Source organism: Scyliorhinus torazame, chromosome 13 (assembly GCF_047496885.1).
Source record: "Scyliorhinus torazame isolate Kashiwa2021f chromosome 13, sScyTor2.1, whole genome shotgun sequence".
Lineage (NCBI taxonomy): Eukaryota > Metazoa > Chordata > Chondrichthyes > Carcharhiniformes > Scyliorhinidae > Scyliorhinus > Scyliorhinus torazame.
Window position 1 is genome coordinate 215015769 of NC_092719.1, and position 19104 is coordinate 215034872.

Genomic DNA, 19104 nt, shown 5'->3' on the forward strand with positions numbered 1-19104 from the left:
GAGTGGCGTGGTGTTTATTGGAGGAAATTCCTGAGCTTGGGGCCATGACAGTTAAAGATAAGACCTCCAGTGATGGGGTGAAGGAACTCGAGGATGTGTAAGAGGCCAGAATCAGAGGAAGTCTGAGTTTAAAAAAAATTAATTTATGGGATGTGGGCATCATTGGTTAGACCAGCATTTATTGCCCGTCCCTGGCTACCCTTCAGGAGGTGGCGGTGAGCTGGCGTTGTGAGCTGCTGTAGTCCCTAAAGTCTAGGTAAACCCACAGTTCTGTTAGGGATCGAATTTCAAGATTTTGACCCAGCGACAGCGAAGGAACGGCGATATGTTTCCAAGTCAGGGTGGTGAGTGACTTGGAGGGGAACCTCCAGGTGGTGGGGTTCCCAGGTATCTGCTGCTCTTGTCCTTCTGGATGGGAGCGGTCGTGGGTTTGGAAGGTGCTGCCTGAGGAGCCTGGGTGAGCTACTGCAGTGCATCTTGTAGATGGTACACACGGCTGCCACTGTTCATCGGTGGTGGAGTGAGTGCACCTTTGTGGAAGGGGTATCAATCAAGAGGGCTGCTTTGTCCTGGATGGTGTCGAGTTTCTTGAATGTTGTTGGAGCTGCGCTCATCCAGGCAAGTGGAGATTATTCCATTACTCTCCTGACTTGTGCCTTGTAGATGATGGACAGGCTTTGGGGGGTCAGGAGGTGAGTTACTCGGTGCAGGATTCCTAACCTTTGACCTGCTCTGGCAGCCACAGTATTTATACGGCTGGGTCCAGTTCAGTTTCTGATCAATGATAACCCCCAGTATGTTGAAAGTGGGGGAATCCGCGATGGTAATGCCATTGAATGTCAAGGGGCAATGGTTAGACCGTTTCTTATTGGAGATGGTCATTGCCTGCTACTTGTGTGGCGCGAATGTAACTTGCCACTTGCCAGCCCAAGCCTGGATATTGTCCAGGTCTTGCTGCATTTGGACAGGGACTGTTTCAGTATCTGAGGAGTCACGAATGATGCTGAACATTGTGCAGTCACCCGCAAACATCCCCACTTCTGACCTTATGAGGGAGGGAGGGTCATTGATGAAGCAGCTGAAGATGGTTGGGCCGAGGGCACTACCCTTTTCTTAAAAATTTTTTTTTAGAGTACCCAATTCATTTTTTCCAATTAAGGGGCAATGTAGCATGGCCAATCCACCTACCCTGCACATCTTTGGGCTGTGGGGGTGAAACCCACGCAGACACGGGGAGAATGTGCAAACTCCACACGGACAGTGACCCAGGGCCGGGATTCGAACACGAGTCCTCAGCACCATAATCCCAGTGCTAACCACTGCGCCACATGCCGCCCTTACAAGGACACTGCCCTGAGGAACTCCTGCAGTGACATCCTGGAGCTGAGATGATTGATTTCCAACCATCACAACCACGTTCCTTACTGCCAGGTATGACTCCAATCAGCGGAGAGTTTTGTCCCTGATTCCCACTGACTCCAGTTTCACTAGGGCAGCACGGTAGCACTGTGGTTAGCACAGTTGTTTCACAGCTTCAGGGTCCAGTTTGGAATCCCGGTTGGGTCACTGTCTGTGCGGAGTCTGCACGTTCTCCCCGTGTGTGCGTGGGTTTCCTCCGGGTGCTCCGGTTTCCACCCACAGTCCAAAGATGTGCAGGTTAGGTGGATTGGCCATGATAAATTGCCCTTAGTGGCCAAAAGGTTAGGAAGTCGTTTATCCAGGCCTCCAGGCTGGGGGGCTTCGCCTCCTTCCACATTAGCAAGATCCTTCGCCGGGCTACAAGGGACGCAAAGGCCAGAATGCCGGCCTCGTTCGCCTCCTGCACTCCCGGCTCGTCCACTCCTCCAAATGTTGCTAGCCCCCAGCTTGGCTTGACCCGGACTTTCACCACCTGAGATATTGATCCCGCCACTCCTCTCCAGAACCCCTCCAGTGCCGGGCATGACCAAAACATATGGACATGGTTCGCCGGGCTCCCTGAGCACCTTCCACATCTGTCCTCTACCCCAAAGAACCTACTCAACATCGCCCCCGTCAAGTGAGCTCTGTGAACCACCTTAAATTGTATCAGGCTGAGCATGGCACACGAGGAGGAGGAATTAACACTACCTAGGGCATCAGCCCACAGACCTTCCTCGATCTCCTCCCCCAGCTCCTCCTCCCATTTATCCTTCAACTCTTCTACTAGCGCTTCCCCCTCTTCTTTCATCTCTTGGTGTATTGCCGAAACCTTGCCCTCCCCGACCCATACACCCGAGATCACCCTGTCTTGAATTTCTTATGCCGGGAGCAACGGGAATTCCCTGACCTGTCGCCTCACAAAAGCCCTCATCTGGATATATCTAAAGGCATTTCCTGGGGGTAACTCAAACTTCTCCTCCAGTGCCCCTAGGCTCGCAAATGTCCCGTCAATGAACAGGTCCCCCATTCTTCTAATCCCCGCCCGATGCCAGCTCTGGAACCCCCCGTCCATCTTCCCCGGGACAAACCGGTGGTTACCCCTGATCGGGGACCACACCGAGGCTCCCACTGCACCCCTGTGCCGTCTCCACTGGCCCCAGATCCTTAACGTTGCTGCCACCACCGGGCTTGTGGTATACTTTGACGGTGAGAACGGCAGCGGTGCCGTCACCAACGCCCCCAGGTTCGTTCCTTTACAGGACGCCATCTCCATCCTCTTCCATGCCGCCCCCTCTCCCTCCATAACCCACTTGCGGATCATCGCCACATTTGCTGCCCAGTAGTAGCTCCCTAGGTTTGGCAGCGCCAACCCTCCTCGGTCCCTACTGCGTTCCAGGAACCCTCTCCTTACCCTCGGGGTCTTATTCGCCCACACAAACCCCATAATACTCCTACCTACTCTCTTAAAAAAGCCTTTGGTGATCACGATGGGAAGGCACTGAAACACAAACAGAAACCTCGGAAGGACCACCATTTTGACCGACTGCACTCTACCCGCCAGCGAGAGCGGTAACATGTCCCATCTTTTGAAGTCCTCCTCCATTTGGTCCACCAACCTCGTCAGATTCAGTTTACGTCGGGCCCCCCAACTCCTGGCGATCTGGATCCCCAGATACCGAAAACTCCCCGCCGACCTCCTCAGCGGTAGGTCCCCTATCCCTCTTTCTTGGTCCCCTGCCTGTAATACAAAGAGCTCACTCTTCCCTACATTGAGCTTATAGCCCGAAAACTTCCCAAACTCCCTTAGAGTCTGCATGACCTCCACCATCCCCTCCATTGGATCCGCCATGTACAGCAACAGGTCATCCGCATATAGCGACACCCGATGCTCTTCTCCCCCTCGGACCACCCCCCTCCATTTATTAGACTCCCTCAATGACATGGGCAAGGGTTCGATCGCCAATGCAAACAACAGGGGGGACAGGGGGCACCCCTGCCTCGTTCCTCGGTACAGCCGAAAGTACTCCGACCTCCGCCGGTTCGTCACTACACTCGCCACCGGGGCTCTGTAAAGGAGCTTAACCCAGCTGATAAACCCTCCCCCGAACCCAAACCTACGCAGCACCTCCCAGAGGTACTCCCACTCTACTCGGTCAAAGGCCTTCTCTGCATCCATAGCTGCCACTATCTCCGCCTCTCCCTCCTCTGGTGGCATCATTATCACGTTTAAGAGCCGCCGCACATTAGTGTTTAATTGCCTGCCCTTTACAAATCCCGTCTGGTCCTCATGGATCACCCCCGGGACACAGTCCTCAATCCTCGTGGCCAGCACTTTTGCCAACAACTTAGCGTCCACATTGAGGAGCGAGATCGGCCTGTACGATCCACATTGCAGTGGGTCCTTGTCCCGCTTTAGGATTAAAGAAATTGTCGCTTCTGACATTGTCGGGGGCAGGGTCCCCTCCTCTCTTGCCTCGTTAAAGGTCCTCACTAGTAGCGGGGCAAAAAGGTCTACGTACTTTCTGTGGAACTCCACCGGGAACCCGTCCGGCCCCGGGGCCTTCCCCGCCTGCATACTCCCCAAACCCTTGCTCAGCTCCTCCAACCCAATTGGTGCCCCCAAACCAGCCACCTCTTGCTCCTCCACCCTCGGGAATCTTAGTTGGTCTAGGAATCGTCTCATCCCCTCTTCCCCCGCTGGGGGCTGGGATCTGTACAGCTCTTCATAGAAGGCCTTGAATACCTCGTTTATTTTCGTCGCACTCCGAACCGTGGCTCCCCTTCCATCTTTGATTCCCCCTATTTCCCTCGCTGCCGTCCTCTTACGGAGCTGGTATGCCAGCATCCGACTGGCCTTTTCCCCGTACTCGTAGGTCGCCCCCTGCGCCTTCCTCCACTGTGCCTCCGCCTTCCCTGTGGTCAACAGGTCAAACTCCGTCTGGTGCCGTCGTCTTTCCCCAAGTAATCTTTCCTCCGGGGCCGCTGCGTATCTCCTGTCCACTCTCAAAATCTCCCCCACTAACCTCTCCCTTTCCATGCCCTCTGTCTTCTCCCTGTGAGCCCTGATGGAGATTAGCTCTCCCCTGATCACCGCCTTCAACGCCTCCCATACCACCCCCACTCGCACCTCCCCGTTGTCCAAGTACCTTTCGATACACCCCCTCACCTTCCCACACACCACCTCATCTGCCAGCAGTCCCACATCCAGCCGCCACAGCGGGCGTTGGTCCCTCTCCTCTCCCAGCCCCTTTCCACCCAGTGCGGGGCATGGTCCGAAACGGCTATGGCCGAATACTCCGTCCCCTCCACCCTCGGAATGAGCGCCCTGCCCAGAACAAAAAAATCTATCCGGGAGTAGGCTTTGTGCACGTGGGAGGAGAAAGAAAATTCCCTGGCCTGCGGTCTTGCAAACCGCCATGGGTCCAGTCCCCCCATCTGATCCATAAACCCCCTGAGCACCCTGGCCACCGCCGGCCTCTTTCCCGTCCTTGATCTGGAGCGGTCCAGTGCTGGGTCCAGCACTGTATTGAAGTACCCTCCCATTATCAGGCCTCCTACCTCCATGTCCGGAATGCGCCCCAACATGCGCTTCATGAATCTAGCATCATCCCAGTTCGGGGCGTATACATTTACCGACACCACCCACGTCCCTTGCAACCTACCGCTCACCATCACATATCTCCCTCCCTTATCCACTACGATGGTCTTGGCCTCAAATGTCACATGCTTTCCCACCAATATTCTTCGCGTCCAGCCCCGAGTGAAATACCTGTCCTACCCATCCCCTTCTTAACCTAACCTGGTCCGCCACCTTCAGGTGTGTCTCTTGGAGCATGACCACGTCTGCCTTCAGTCCCTTCAAGTGCATGAACACGTGAGCCGTTTTCACCGGCCCATTCAGGCCCCTCACGTTCCACGTTATCAGCCGGATTGGAGGGGCTCTCACCCCCCCCACCCCGGATTGGAGGGGCTCTCAACCCCCCCCCCCCCCCCACCCGCCCCCCCCGCCGCCGCCGACTAGCCAACTAGCCATCTCCTTTTCTGGGCCAGTCCCGTGTCCGCGTCTCCCTCACCCTCCAGTCCCCCAGCCGGGGGACCTCCGTCCCGACCACCTCTTCTGTGTCCCATTCCCTTTCGGCCAGTGCAGCAGCCATATCCCCCATATCACTCCCGTAAGTCAGCTGACACCTGCTGACCCTGGCTTCCCCCGCCGTCCCTTTGACCCCCCCGTGTGGGAGTCTCCCAATCAATGTGCGTTCCTTCGTTCCCCTTCCCGCCTTTCTTCCCGCGCGCGGGAAAAACCCCACGCTTTCCAAAGCCTGCCCCGCCCCCTCTGGCGCAGCTCCTGTCACGGCCTTGTCTCTCTCCCCCAGCCCATGTAACATTTCCTGCGCATTATTGACCCCCTATATACAACAACCATCACACATCAACCCTCAAACATCCCCCCACCCTCACAAACCCTCAGTTAGAGTCCAACCTTTTGGTTTGTATGAAGGTCCACGCCTCTTCAGGCGTTTCGAAGTAACAGTGTTGATCCTTGTGTGTGACCCACAGTCGCGCTGGCTGCAACATTCCAAATTTCACTCCTTTCCGGTGCAGCACCGCTTTGGCCCGGTTGAAACCCGCTCTCCGCTTAGCGACCTCCGTGCTCCAGTCCGGATATATTCGGATCTCTGCATTGTCCCACTTACTGTTCCGCTCCTTCTTGGCCCATTTCAGGACCCTCTCTCTGTCCGTGAACCGGTGAAATCTCACCACCATCGCCCTTGGCGGCTCATTTGCCTTGGGCTTCCTCGCCAGCACCCGGTGTGCCCCATCCAGCTCCAGCAACCCCGGGGGGGCCTCCGCGCCCATCATCGCCCCAAGCATCGTGCTCGCGTATGTCCCGGCATCGGCCCCCTCCACTCTTTCTGGGAGACCCAGGATCTGCAGATTCTTTCTCCTCGTCCTGATCTCCAGGTCTTCGAGTCTTCCCGCCCACGTCTTGTGTAGCGCCTCGTGCTCCTCCACTCTCACCGCCAGGCCCAAGAGCTCGTCCTCATTCTAACTCACTTTGTCCTGGATCTCCTGGATCTTCACCTCGTGGGCCTTCTGGGTCATCCCTAGTCCTTCAATTACCGCCAGCATAGGCACCAGCATCTCCTTGCGCAGCTCCTCGAAGCAGCACTTGATGAACTCCTGCAGCTCCGGCCCGCACTCCGCTCTGTCTCCGCCCGCCGCCATTTTGATTTTTTTCCCTCGCTTCTCCCGCTGCTCCAATGCCGCATTTTTGGCCGTTGCACTTCTGGTCCGGTCCATAAAAGTTGGAGGGGGACCTCTCTCTTCACTTCCCCACGGGTTGTCGTCAAAAAAGAATTCCGTTGGGGCTCCTCCAATGAGCCCGAAAGTCCGTAGTAGCGGGAGCTGCCGAATCGTGCGGCTTAGCTCCGCATAGCCGCAACCGGAAGTCCTTCAGCTGTTTCTTAATATCATGGGGAGTGAATAGAATTAGCTGAAGCCTGACATCTGTGGTGCTGGGAACATCTGGAGGCGGCTGAGATGAATCATCGACTCAGCATCTGTGTCTGAAGTTTGTTGCGAATGCTTCAGCCTTGTCTGTTGCACAGATGTGCTGGGCTCCTCCATCATTGAGGATGGGGATATTTGTGAAGCTTCCACCTCCAGTGAATTGTTTAATTGTCCACCACCATTCACGACTGGATGTGGCAGGACTGCAGAGCTGACACCTGGGGCGTCATTCTCCGACCCCCCAGCGGGTCGGAGAATGGCCGTTGGCTGCCGTGAATCCCGCCCCTGCTGGTTGCCGGAGTCTCCTGTACCGGATATTCGGCGGGGGCGGGGATCGGGCCGCGCCGGTTGGCGGCCCCCCCCCGCTGGATTCTCCGGCCCGGATGGGCCGAAGTCCCGCCGAACAATTGCCTGTCCCGCCGGCGTAAATTAAAGTACCTATTTACCGGCGGGACAAGGCGGCGTGGGCGTGCTCCGGGGTCCTGGGGGGGGCGCGGGGCGATCTGACCCCGGGGGGTGCCCCCACGGTGGCCTGGCCCGCGATCGGGGCCCACCGATCCGCGGGCGGGCCTGTGCCGAGGGGGCACTCTTTCCCTTCCGCCTCCGCCACGGTCTCCACCATGGCGGAGGCGGAAGAGACTCTCCCCACTGCGCATGCGTGGGAAACTGTCAGCGGACGCTGACGCTCCCGCGCATGTGCCGCCCCGACATGTCATTTCCGCGCCAGCTGGCGGGGCAACAAAGGCCGTTTCGGCCAGCTGGCGGGGCGGAAATCCCTCCGGCGCCGGCCTAGCCCCTCAATGTTGGGGCTCGGCCCCCAAAGATGCGGAGCATTCCACACCTTTGGGGTGGCGCGATGCCCGTCTGATTGGCGCCGTTTTGGGCGCCAGTCGGCGGACATCGCGCTGTTTGGGGAGAATTTCGCCCCTGATCTGTTGGTTGTGGGATTGTTTCACTCTGTCTATTACTTGCTGCTTATGCTGTTTGACACACAAGTAGCTTCACTGGGTTGACACCTCATTTTTCGGTATGTCTGATGTTGCCCCTGGCATCCTCTCCTGCACTCCTCATTGGACCAGGGTTGATCCCCTGGCTGGATGGTAATGGTACAATGGGGGATATGCCGGGCCCTGAGGTTACAGATTGTGGTTGAGTACAATTCTGCTGCTGCTGATGGCCCCCAGCCTCATGGATGCCCAGTTTTGAGCTGCTAGATCTGTTCGAAGTCCACCCCATTTAGCACGGCGGTAGTTTGTAGAGAGTTGTCAGGTTGGAGGAGTTTAGAGAGATGGAGAGTGGCGAGCACATGGGTGTAAGAAACCTATTTTCAAATCTAAAGCATCACACAAACTTGCCACCCCCACATTGATTCTGTCGACACCTCCCGCTGCCTCAGGAAGGCAGACAGCATTGTCAGAGACCCCTCCCACCCAGACATTGCTTCTTCCAGACCCTTCCATCAGGCAGTAGGTACAGAAGTCTGAAGACTCGCACATCCAGACACAGGAACAGCTTCTTCCCCACAGCTACTAGCCTCCTCAACGACTCCCCCTCTGTTCCCTGTAAGAACACTTCACAACGCCCTATGCTGCTCTTGCTCATGTATTTGCTTTGTTTGGCCCCTTGTTCAACACTGTAACCAATCACTGTTCTGTCAATGTACCATTTGTCAATGTTCTCTGTTGATTATTCTTGTGTCCACCATGTACATACTGTGTACGTTCCTCGGCCGCAGAAAAATACTTTTCACTGTACTTTGGTACATGTGACAATAAATCAAATCAAATTGGCAAAAAAAAAAAAATCAAATTGCTGGAAACACTCAGCAGGTCTGGCAGCATGTGTGGAGAGAGAAACAGGGTTAATCTTTCAAGTCGAAATTATCGTCATACAGAAGGGAGTTGCTGAACCAGGAGCCAGAATAGGTCAGTGAAGACAGGTGTAACAGGCCAAGGGAACTTGAAATAGATGAGTCTGCAGGTAACAAAAACATGGAAGAAGAGATCTTCTTCAGATGGGCTGAGACATGGCCAGATAGTTAATATTACAAAGATGAAATCTGGGTCGAATTGCAAGGTTTTAATGTAGCTTGTTTGTTAAACTAATGCTTGCTCTTCCACTTCTGAATTCTTCTTTGGCCTAATTTTTCCAGGGCTTTAGTGATGATAATACACGGTGCTGGGGAACACAGCGGCCGCTACGCGGAAGTCGTAACGATGCTTCTGAGACAGTCCCTGTTTGTATTTTCACACGATCATGGTGAGTACCATCTGCCAGCACGGCGATCCATCAGGAATGTGTTTTGCTGAACTGTCATTTGGTAGCTGCTGATTGGCTGTACATAAACGGCAATTGCTCAAAATTTTACTGTTGATTTCATCTTCTTCCTCAACCTGAGCTTTCCTTACCTGAAATTATCTGGCCCAATGGGTTACAAATGCATGACATAGATGGCTCAGTGAAGATATTTTCAGCAACACAGGAACAAGGCAAGTTCATTGCATTGAACCTGCACCGCCATTATTGTGAGCATTGACATCCCTATCTTTTTAATCCTAGTTGACTGTCTTTTCCCCATTTTCCTTACTTTCCCAAGTCAGTATTTATCTCTCTCTTAAACATGCCAATTAAAAAAAAAACGTTTAATAGATGTGGCCGTCGCTGGCTAGGCCAACATTCATTGCCCATAGTTGCCCTTCAGAAGGTGCTGGTCTTGAACCGCTGCAGCCCCTAAGGTGTAGGTCCACCCACTGTGCTGTTAGGGAGGAAGTTCCAGGATTTTGAGCCAGCGACAGCGAAGGAACAGTGAAGGATATATTTCCAAGTCAGGGTGGTGAGTGACTTGGAAGGGAACCTCCAGGTGATGGGGTTCCCAGGTATCTGCTGCTCTTGGCTTTCTAGGTGGCAGTGGTCAATATAATCCATGGAATCCCTACATTGCAGAAAGAGGCCATTAGGCCCATCGAGTCTGCACTGACCTTCCGAAAGAGCACTTCACCCAAACCCAATCCCCTGCCCTATCCTCGTATCCCCACAAATTGATCATAACCAATCCACCTAACCTTCATATCTTTGGACTGTGGGAGGAAACGAGCACTTGGAGGAGACCCACGCAGACACGGGGAGACGTGAAAATTCCACACAGACAGTGACCCATTGGACTGTGGGTTTGGATGGTGGAACCTTGCTGAGTTGCTGCAGTGCATCTTGTAGATGGTACACACGGCTGCTACTGTGCGTCAGGAGTGGAGGGATTGAATGTTTGTGGAATGGGTGCCAATCAAGTGGGCTGCTTTGTCCTGGATGGTGTTGAGCTTTTGAGCGTTGTTGGAGCTGCACTCATCCAGGCAAGTGGAGAGTATTCCATCACACTCCGGACTCGTGCCTTGTAGATGATGGACCAGGCTTCGTAGGGTCAGGAGGTGAGTTACTTGCTGTAAGATTTCTAGCCTTTGACCTGCCCTGGTAGCCACAGTATTTATATGGCTAGTCCAGTTCAGTTTCTGGTCAATGGTAACCCCCATGATATTGATAGTAGGGTTTCAGCAATGTGTGATGTTTAGATCCTTTCTTGTTCGAGATGATCATTGCCTGGCACTTGTGTGGCATGAATGCTACTTGCCACTTATCAGCCCAAGCCTGGATATTGTCCAGGTCTTGCTGCATTTGGACATGGACTGCTTCGTGGCTGAGGAGGTGTGAATGGTGCTGAACATTGTACAGTCACATCCCCACTTCTGACCTGATGATGGAAGTAAGGTAATTGATGAAGCAGCTGAAGATGGTTAGGCCGAGGACACTCCCCTGAGGAACTCCTGAAGTGATATCCTGGAGCTGAGATGATTGACCTCCAACCACCACAACCATCTTCTTTTGTGCCGGGTATGACTCCAACCAGCGGAGAGTTCCCCCTGATTCCCATTGACTCCAGTTTTGCTGGGTCTCCTTGATGCCACACTCCGTCAAATGCTGCCTTGATGTCAAGGGCAGTCACACTCACTCTCTCCTCACCTCTGGCAATTCAGCTCTTCTGTCCATGTTTGAACCAAGGCTGTAATAAGGTCAGGAGGTGAGTGACCTGGCGGAGCCCAAACCGAGTGCCCGTGAGCAAAAGGTTTCTAGCACTGTCGATGAGCCCTTCCATCACTTTGCTGGTGATGGAGACTGAGCCACTGTCGCCGTTCCGGATCTCGGAGCTCCATATCCTCACAACCAGCTCCACACTGTTCCAGGATGAATTGTTTATTTTAACTGTTGAGAGTTCGAAGCTGATATCCATGATGCTGGGTCACCCGTGAGGAGGATAAAAGTAAAGTGGAAAAAACAATCAACAATCAACTGCATTAATGTAGCACCCTTAATGGAGTAAAACACCTGAAGGCATTTCTCTGGGTTAACTATCAAGCAGAAATTGACACCAAAGCTCAGAAGGCGATATTAGGACATGTGGCACACAGCTTGGTCAGGGGGTTAATTTTAAGGAGCATCTGACAGGAGGTTGGAGAGTTCAAGAGGTGCAGGGACGGAATCCCAAAGTTGAGGTCCAAAACAGCTGAAGACAATGCCACAAGTTGTGGAATGAAGAAAACCAGGGATGCGAAAGGAGCCAGGAGAAGTGTAGAGATCCCGGTGGGAGGGGGCGGGGGGGGGGGGGGGCGGCATTGTCGAGCTGGAGGAGATTTAGGTCAAAGATAAAGTCGCCAAGGTCCCAAATGGCCATAGGCTGCTTTCCCCTTTGAGGGGGAGAGCTGACTGGTGGTGATTTAACCTGAGGAACGGCACACCTCAGGCAAAGGGCAAGGTGGAGAAGGCGGGGCCTTCATGAATAACTCGGCCGGTACGGGGATTGAACCCGCGCTGCTGGCCTCGTTCTGCATCACGAACCAGCTGCAGTTTCGACGTGTTGGGCAAGAAAGAGTTGGGGTAGAAAATGGAGTGATTGTCTTGAGTGCAACTCATTGAGGGGAAAAAAAATTAAATAAATGGGAGCGAGAGAAATAACATCCCCCGGAGCCTCCAAAGTAAATTACAACTGTCTAATTACTTCTGAAGTTTAATCGCTGTTGTTGGAGACAAGTCATTCACAGACACTATGGTCCCACAAACAGCAAATGAGATGACTTACCAGTTGAGCTGTGTCTAGTGATGTTGGTTGCTGGAGAAATGTTGGCCCATACACACCGACCCTCCTTGCTCATCTTTGAGTGGGACAACGGGACCTTGTTCACAGTCGCACAGGCAGGGCGATTTGTTTCTCATCCTGGATTTATTTCTCATCCCCAACAGCACTGCACTGACAGGCGGGCTGGCATCATGTGCTGGAGCCCTGACTGGGGCTCAAACTCACAAACCTTTGATTCTAAGATGAGCCTCATCAACTGAGGCAAGATGATTCCCTATATTGCGTCAGGGAGCAATAGGAGGACAGTGCAGAGCAGCAGTGACTCAAGATATACAACAAAAATGTATGGAGTTCCCAAAATCTCCATTGTTACGCCATCCTGGACAAGGGTGCGGTCAACTCCAGCCCCACAGGCTCCTGATTCACTACACAAGTGAATTAACCAATAATTCTTATAAAAATCACCAAAGTCTTTCATAGAACCATAGAATCCCTACAGTGCAGAAGGAGGGCATTCGGCCCATCGAGTCTGCACCGACCCTCAGAAAGAGCACCCAACCAAGGCCCAATCCCCCGCTCTTAGCTGGCCAATGAAAATCGCTTATTGTCACGAATAGGCTTCAAATGAAGTAACTGTGAAAAGCCCCGAGTCGCCACATTCCGGCGCCTGTTCGGGGAGGCTGGTACGGGAATCGAACCGTGCTGTTGGCCTGCCTTGGTCTGCTTTCAAAGCCGGCGATTTAGCCCCGTATGATTACACTCACCAGGTTTTGTAAGTTGAAATACAATTACTATTTATTTACAACAAGAATGATGATGAAATATGCAGCAATTGCAAATGGAAAGAAAGCTGACCTCCTGCCCCCTTGAACTGTCCCACACACACACAAGACAGACAAATACAGAGGGGAGAAGGGGTGAAAATAAGGATGACGGTCAAAGGATAATTTGTTTCAAATGGTGGTTCCACAGCATACTTATCTCATGGCACGCTGGTGCCATGTCTCTGGTTTATAGTCGGTAATGGTCTTCCTCGCTGAGTTACTCATTTAAATCAGTACTTACAGGCAGCAGGCTTTCTGGGGAGGTGCTTTATTTCTTATCAAACTGGGCCATTCACTTGACGTTCACATCCAGGTCTGTATCTTTCTGTATAGATACTTTATTTCACATCAAACCTTGTCTTCAGCTCGTGGTTTGACTTCAAGCCACTGCAATCTCAAGGGAACAACACCCTCACTTACTGGCGAGGGAGTCAGCCTTCACGGTGGCTTCCGAAGAGGATTAGTTGGAAAGAGCTGGTTAGATTCCTCCGTCCAAGCTGCAGAGTCAAAAGTGAAACCAAACTAGAACCTCATGACTCTAAAAATATTCCAGGGGGGATCAGATCCAATCGCCACCTGTTACCGGGCAGAGCACAACCCTTTGGGACAATTCATTGGCCACCAGCCAAATCAATCAACTTGAGTCATCACAGGTGTTACCAGCCGAAAACAGCACAGCCTTCTGGATCCTTCTGTTTGAATTCGGGGCTTTTCACAGTAACTTCATTGAAGCCTACTTGTGACAATAAGCGATTATTATTATTAAAGGTGCAGACCGCTTTGCCTTAAAGTCAAATGTCCATTAAACATTCATGGATTAAAAATGTAATGGGAAAAATAAAAGAGAGAGGAATAAGGGAATAAACAAGAATAATCAGGAACTCGCAGGAATGACCCTTACACCATAGATATTCTTCATCCCTTTTCTGTTCCACATTCTATTCACACAGCGCAGTATCTGGGGCTAAAATGCCAGACAACATGTTGACCGCAGGTGCGGTTAATTCTCAACAGGCACGCAGAGATAAAGATAGGCAGCTTGACTGGAGCAGTTAAATCAGGAGTCGACAGCAGGCGTCTGACCCTAAACCTCCCTGAGGCAGATTGTCTCACAGACCAGTTTGGACCCTTGACTTGAGAATGCTTTTTAACAACACATATCCCCCCTGAGCAACGTGTGATTAAATCAGAAATCCATCAGTAAAGTGCCGACACTCCCACCAGGGTACACTGAATATCGTCCCTCCCCAGCCCACCCACCAACCCACGATGCTACATTATCTGATGTTTGCAAATGTCCCCCCCCCCCCCGAGTGATACTCAATTAGTCTGAGAACAGCTTGGAAGTGAGTCCAATGATGAAGTTCAGGTCTGCGGGAGGGGGAAAACTGTGGGCCAGGAGATCAACAGGAAATCCACCAACACACAGTTAAATGAGCCTAATGCTGACCTGGATCATGCCCAGTGGGGAAGGGCGAAATCCAGATCGTGACATCTCGCGAGACACCGTTAAAACAGGCCAGGCGTTTTGAGCATCGCACATCTTGCCACAGGCCTCTCGCGAGATTCAACAGCCTCGTACCAACTCTCTGACCCTCTCATTCTCTTTATGATGTCTAGCTCACACAGAGAAAGCCCACACCTATCCCCTCTCTGTTCACTGATTTACCTTTGTCCTTACTTCCCACTGCATCGCCAATTTAAAATGCTGATCTTCACACTCCGATCCCTTCAAGGTCTCGGCCCCTGCACCTCATTGTGTGACCTCTTCCAGCCTTCTAATCCTCCGGGTTCTCTGGGTTCCTGCAAACCCTGATCCATTCACCATGAGTTAGCCCCTGCAACAGCTGAATATTCTCTACCCTAACCTATCCAATAACTCAACCCTTCTCTGCACCAAATCCAGTTACTAAAATCATAAAATAGAATCATAAAATTGTAGAATTGACAGTGCAGCAGGAGGCCATTCGGCCCATCGAGTCTGCACCTGGCTCTTAGAAAGAGCACCCTACCCAAGCCCACACCTTCACCTTATCCCCATAACCCAGTAACACCACCTAACCTTTTTGGACACTAAGGGCAATTTACTTGCCAATTTCCTTGGCCAATCCTACTAACCTGCACATCTCTGGACTGTGGGAGGAAACCGGAGCACCCGGAGGAAACCCACACAGACACGGGGAGAACGTGCAGACTCCACACAGACAGTGACCCAAGCCGGGAATCGAACCTGGGACCCTGGAGCTGTGAAGCGACCACTTTGCTACCGTGCCTTTGTTTGTTACTTTCCTCCCATTGAGGCATTCTGTTGTTTGTCACTAAGCTCTGGAATTGCCTCCCTACATCTCCCCAATGCTACCCCTCGCCTCCTTAAAACCCTAATTCCTTGATCAAACACTGTGCCAACTCTCTCATTTCATGCGTTAAAGGCGCTACGTTAATGCAGGGTGATGGTGAGATTGAAACAGTTGACACAGTTCAGTGTTGCGATGCTCAACTATATGGAGAACCTCAAAGACATGGGGCGGGATTCTATGGTCCCCTAGCTACGTGTTTCTCAGTTGCCGCCATTTGCCAGTGGCGGGATTTTCCATTGAACCCTTCCCGCACTGCTGGGAAAGCTGCCAGTGGGATAAGTTAATCCCCATGACCAGGGAATTTGGGCCAGGATCTCAGAAGTACAGTAAAGTTGGCTGTAAGATTCTAGCAGGCATTCCAATGAGTATCCCATCCTCAACAGGAAGTTCTATTGTTCTGCAGCTCGCTATCCAACTGGCTACAATTAGCTGCCCAGAGATAAGCAAAATAACCCTGAATTTTCACTACTGACATAAGGCGGGGGGATGGGATGGGATGTGCATTTTTCATAAGCTATTGAGTTACTAGACAGATTATAGTTTCCACAGAGGCTTTGCAAACAAATACATGTGTCTATGTAAACATTGGAAAAGATGACCCGAGCAGAGCGAAACCTCAGAACATCTAAGGAAGGAAATCTGTCATTTTTTCCATAAACAGCAACTACAACAACTTCTGTTTACACAGTGGTCTGGCCGACATGTGACTTCAGACCCACAGCAGTGTGGTTGACCAAACTGCCAGGAATGCAAAGGTCTAACTGGAATAAAACTGGAAGTATCGCCCAGTATCAACTAAGTCACCAGAAAGCAAACCCAGCCCAGTCAACCAGACAGAGCTCCTCCTCACTAACTTACGGGGGCATATGTCAAAATTGGGAGTGGTGTACCACTGGTTAGTCAAGGGCTGGAAAATTTCGACCAATGTTTCGGGGCAGCGTACTTTCATTAAAAGTTCTTCCTGGTGGAATTGAAACGTTAACTATCTCCAGAATCTTCTGCTTTTGTCTTCAATCGCCAACTCTGTCTCGTATGACCTCCCCATCAGCAGGGTAGATCCAGCACTGGTGGTGACACAGTGATAGAGGGCTGGATTTAATGCAGCCCGTCGCCATGGGAACCCTGTCAGCCGGGCCCACTTACCCACCGGAGAGGCCCCATGTCAGTCTCCCAAAGGCGGCGGATCAATTTGGGGCGTGGAAGGAGCTGGCGCGGTATTCCTGGCTGTCAATGAGAAATTAATTTGCTTCATTGATGAGCTGACTGATACCCGTTAGCCTTGAGCACACCACAATTTAATGGTGGCTCGAGGATTAAATGGGAGCTATACAGATTTATCGTGCTCTCGGAAGAGTGTACAACAATTTCTAGTGGGTTGGCCAATGGTCTCGTGGGGATGGGTTCATGATGATGATCAGAGGGCCCACCATCGGGAAGGGTTGGACCACTGAAAGTCACTACCCTGCCCTTGCCTCTGAGTAGCAATGGAAGGATGCTTTTCTAATTGGAGGGCTGTGACCAGTGGTGTTCCACAGGGATTAGTGCTGGGACCTTTGCTGTTTGTAGTATATATAAATGATTTGGAGGAAAATGTAACTGGTCTGATTAGTAAGTTTGCAGCCGACACAAAGGTTGGTGGAATTGCGGATAGCGATGAGGACTGTCAGAGGATACAGCAGGATTTTGATTGTTTGGAGACTTGAGCGGAGAGATGGCAGATGGAGTTTAATCCGGACAAATGTGAGGTAATGCATTTTGGAAGGTCTAATGCAGGTAGGGAATATACAGTGAATGGTAGAACCCTCAAGAGTATTGAAAGTCAGAGAGATCTAGGAGTACAGGTCCACAGGTCACTGAAAGGGGCAACACAGGTGGAGAAGGTAGTCAAGAAGGCATACGGCATGCTTGCCTTCATTGGCCGGGGCATTGAGTATAAGAATTGGCAAGTCATGTTGCAGCTGTATAGAACCTTAGTTAGGCCACACTTGGAGTATAGTGTTCAATTCTGGTCGCCACACTACCAGAAGGATGTGGAGGCTTTAGAGAGGGTGCAGAAGAGATTTACCAGAATGTTGCCTGGTATGGAGGGCATTAGCTATGAGGAGCGGTTGAATAAACGTGGTTTGTTCTCACTGGAACGACAGAGGTTGAGGGGCGACCTGATAGAGGTCTACAAAATTATGAGGGGCATAGACAGAGTGGATAGTCAGAGGCTTTTCCCCAGGGTAGAGGGGTCAATTACTAGGGGGCATAGGTTTAAGGTGAGAGGGGAAAGGTTTAGAGTAGATGTACGAGGCAGGTTTTTTACACAGAGGGTAGTGGGTGCCTGGAACCCGCTGCCGGAGGTGGTGGTGGAAGCAGGGACGATAGTGACATTTAAGGGGCATCTTGACAAATACATGAATAGGATGGGAATAGAGGGATACGGAAGTGTAGAAGATTGTAGTTTAGTCGGGCAGCATGGTCGGCACGGGCTTGGAGGGCCGAAGGGCCTGTTCCTGTGCTGTACATTTCTTTGTTCTTTGTTCTTTGTTCTTTGACCCTCCTGCCAAACCGTCCCCGTTCCCCCTTCCCGGCTCCTGTGGTTCTTGCCCTGTGAATCCATTCCAATTTCACTCACTCTTGGTCTGGGGCTCCACGATATTCCTGGGCCACCATCATCGATCAAATCCTTTGGCATCCCACTGGCAAGTAGCTACCAGCCTAAGATTGGCGACAGTTCTTGGAGAGCGGGACATTCGCCAATGCGGACCAGGGAATCAGTAAATAAATGAATCACTTTCAGGTTGGCAAACTATAACTATTGGAGCGCCACAGGAATCAGTGCTGAGCCTCAAACATTTTCAATCTGTAGTAGCAACTTGGATGAAGGGACAGACTGTAGATTAGCCAGATTTGGTCATGACAGGGAGATGGGGAGGAAAGCAAACTGTGAGGATACAAAGAGTCTGTAAAATAGGTTTGGTGAGTGGGGCAAAACATTGGCAGATGGAGCGTGAAGCAGGGAAATATGAGGTTGACCACTTTGGCAGGAAGAATAGAGCAGGGAAATATGAGGTTGACCACTTTGGCAGGAAGAATAGAGAAACAGAGTATCATTCAAATGGGGAAAGACTGTCGAACGCTGTGGTACAGAAGGACAGGCTGCCATTATACACGAATCAAAGTTCGCATGCAGGTCCAGCAAATGATTAGAATGTAAAATGGAATGTTGAGCTTTACTACCAGGGGAATGGAATATAAAAATAAGGATGTTTTGCTGCAACTGTACAGGGCAGTGGTGAGACTGCACGTAGAGACTGCCTGTAGTTTTGGTCACTTTATTTAGGGACATAGTTGACATAGGGCGTTCAGAGAAGGTTCATTGAGCGGATTCCTGGGTTGAGGCGCTCCACTTAACGAGGAAAGGTTGAGCAGGTTGGGCCTAGGCTGATTGGAGTTTGGAAGAATGAGAGCTGATGTGATTGAGACGTGTAAGATCCTGAGGGGGGATTGACAGGGTGGATGCTGAGAGGGTGTTTCCTCTTGTGGTTGAATCTGAAAATAGGGGGCACAGTTTCAAAATCAAGTGTCTCCTACTTAATATGGGGATGAGGAGGAGTCAAGGCCACAACCAGTTCAGCCATGATCTTACTGAATGGAAGAGCAGGCTAGATGAGCTGAAAGGCCGACCCTTACTCCTATTTCTTATATTCTTAAATTCTTGTGTAGAAGCTTAACTGGACCAGCCATAGAGATACCGTGGCTGCAAGAGGAGGTCAAAGGGCAGGGATTCCAAGGTGGGTAACTCACCTGATTACCCAAAGCCTTTCCATCATCTACAAGGTACAAGTCAGGAAATGTAACAGAACTTTATCGCCAATCCTTCATCATCATTAGGCCCAAACCA

General features: G+C 51.6%; 1 protein-coding gene across 3 annotated transcripts in view; it reads left to right on the forward strand.

Annotated features, from left to right (window-relative positions):
* Positions 1-19104, forward strand: part of LOC140388611 (monoglyceride lipase-like) — a 104816-nt gene that overhangs the window by 22952 nt on the left and 62760 nt on the right. For all 3 annotated transcript variants that reach the window (XM_072473049.1, XM_072473048.1, XM_072473051.1), the window contains one exon: positions 9065-9171. In XM_072473049.1, coding sequence (XP_072329150.1) covers positions 9065-9171 — 107 coding nt within the window. The remainder of the gene's footprint in view (positions 1-9064; positions 9172-19104) is intronic.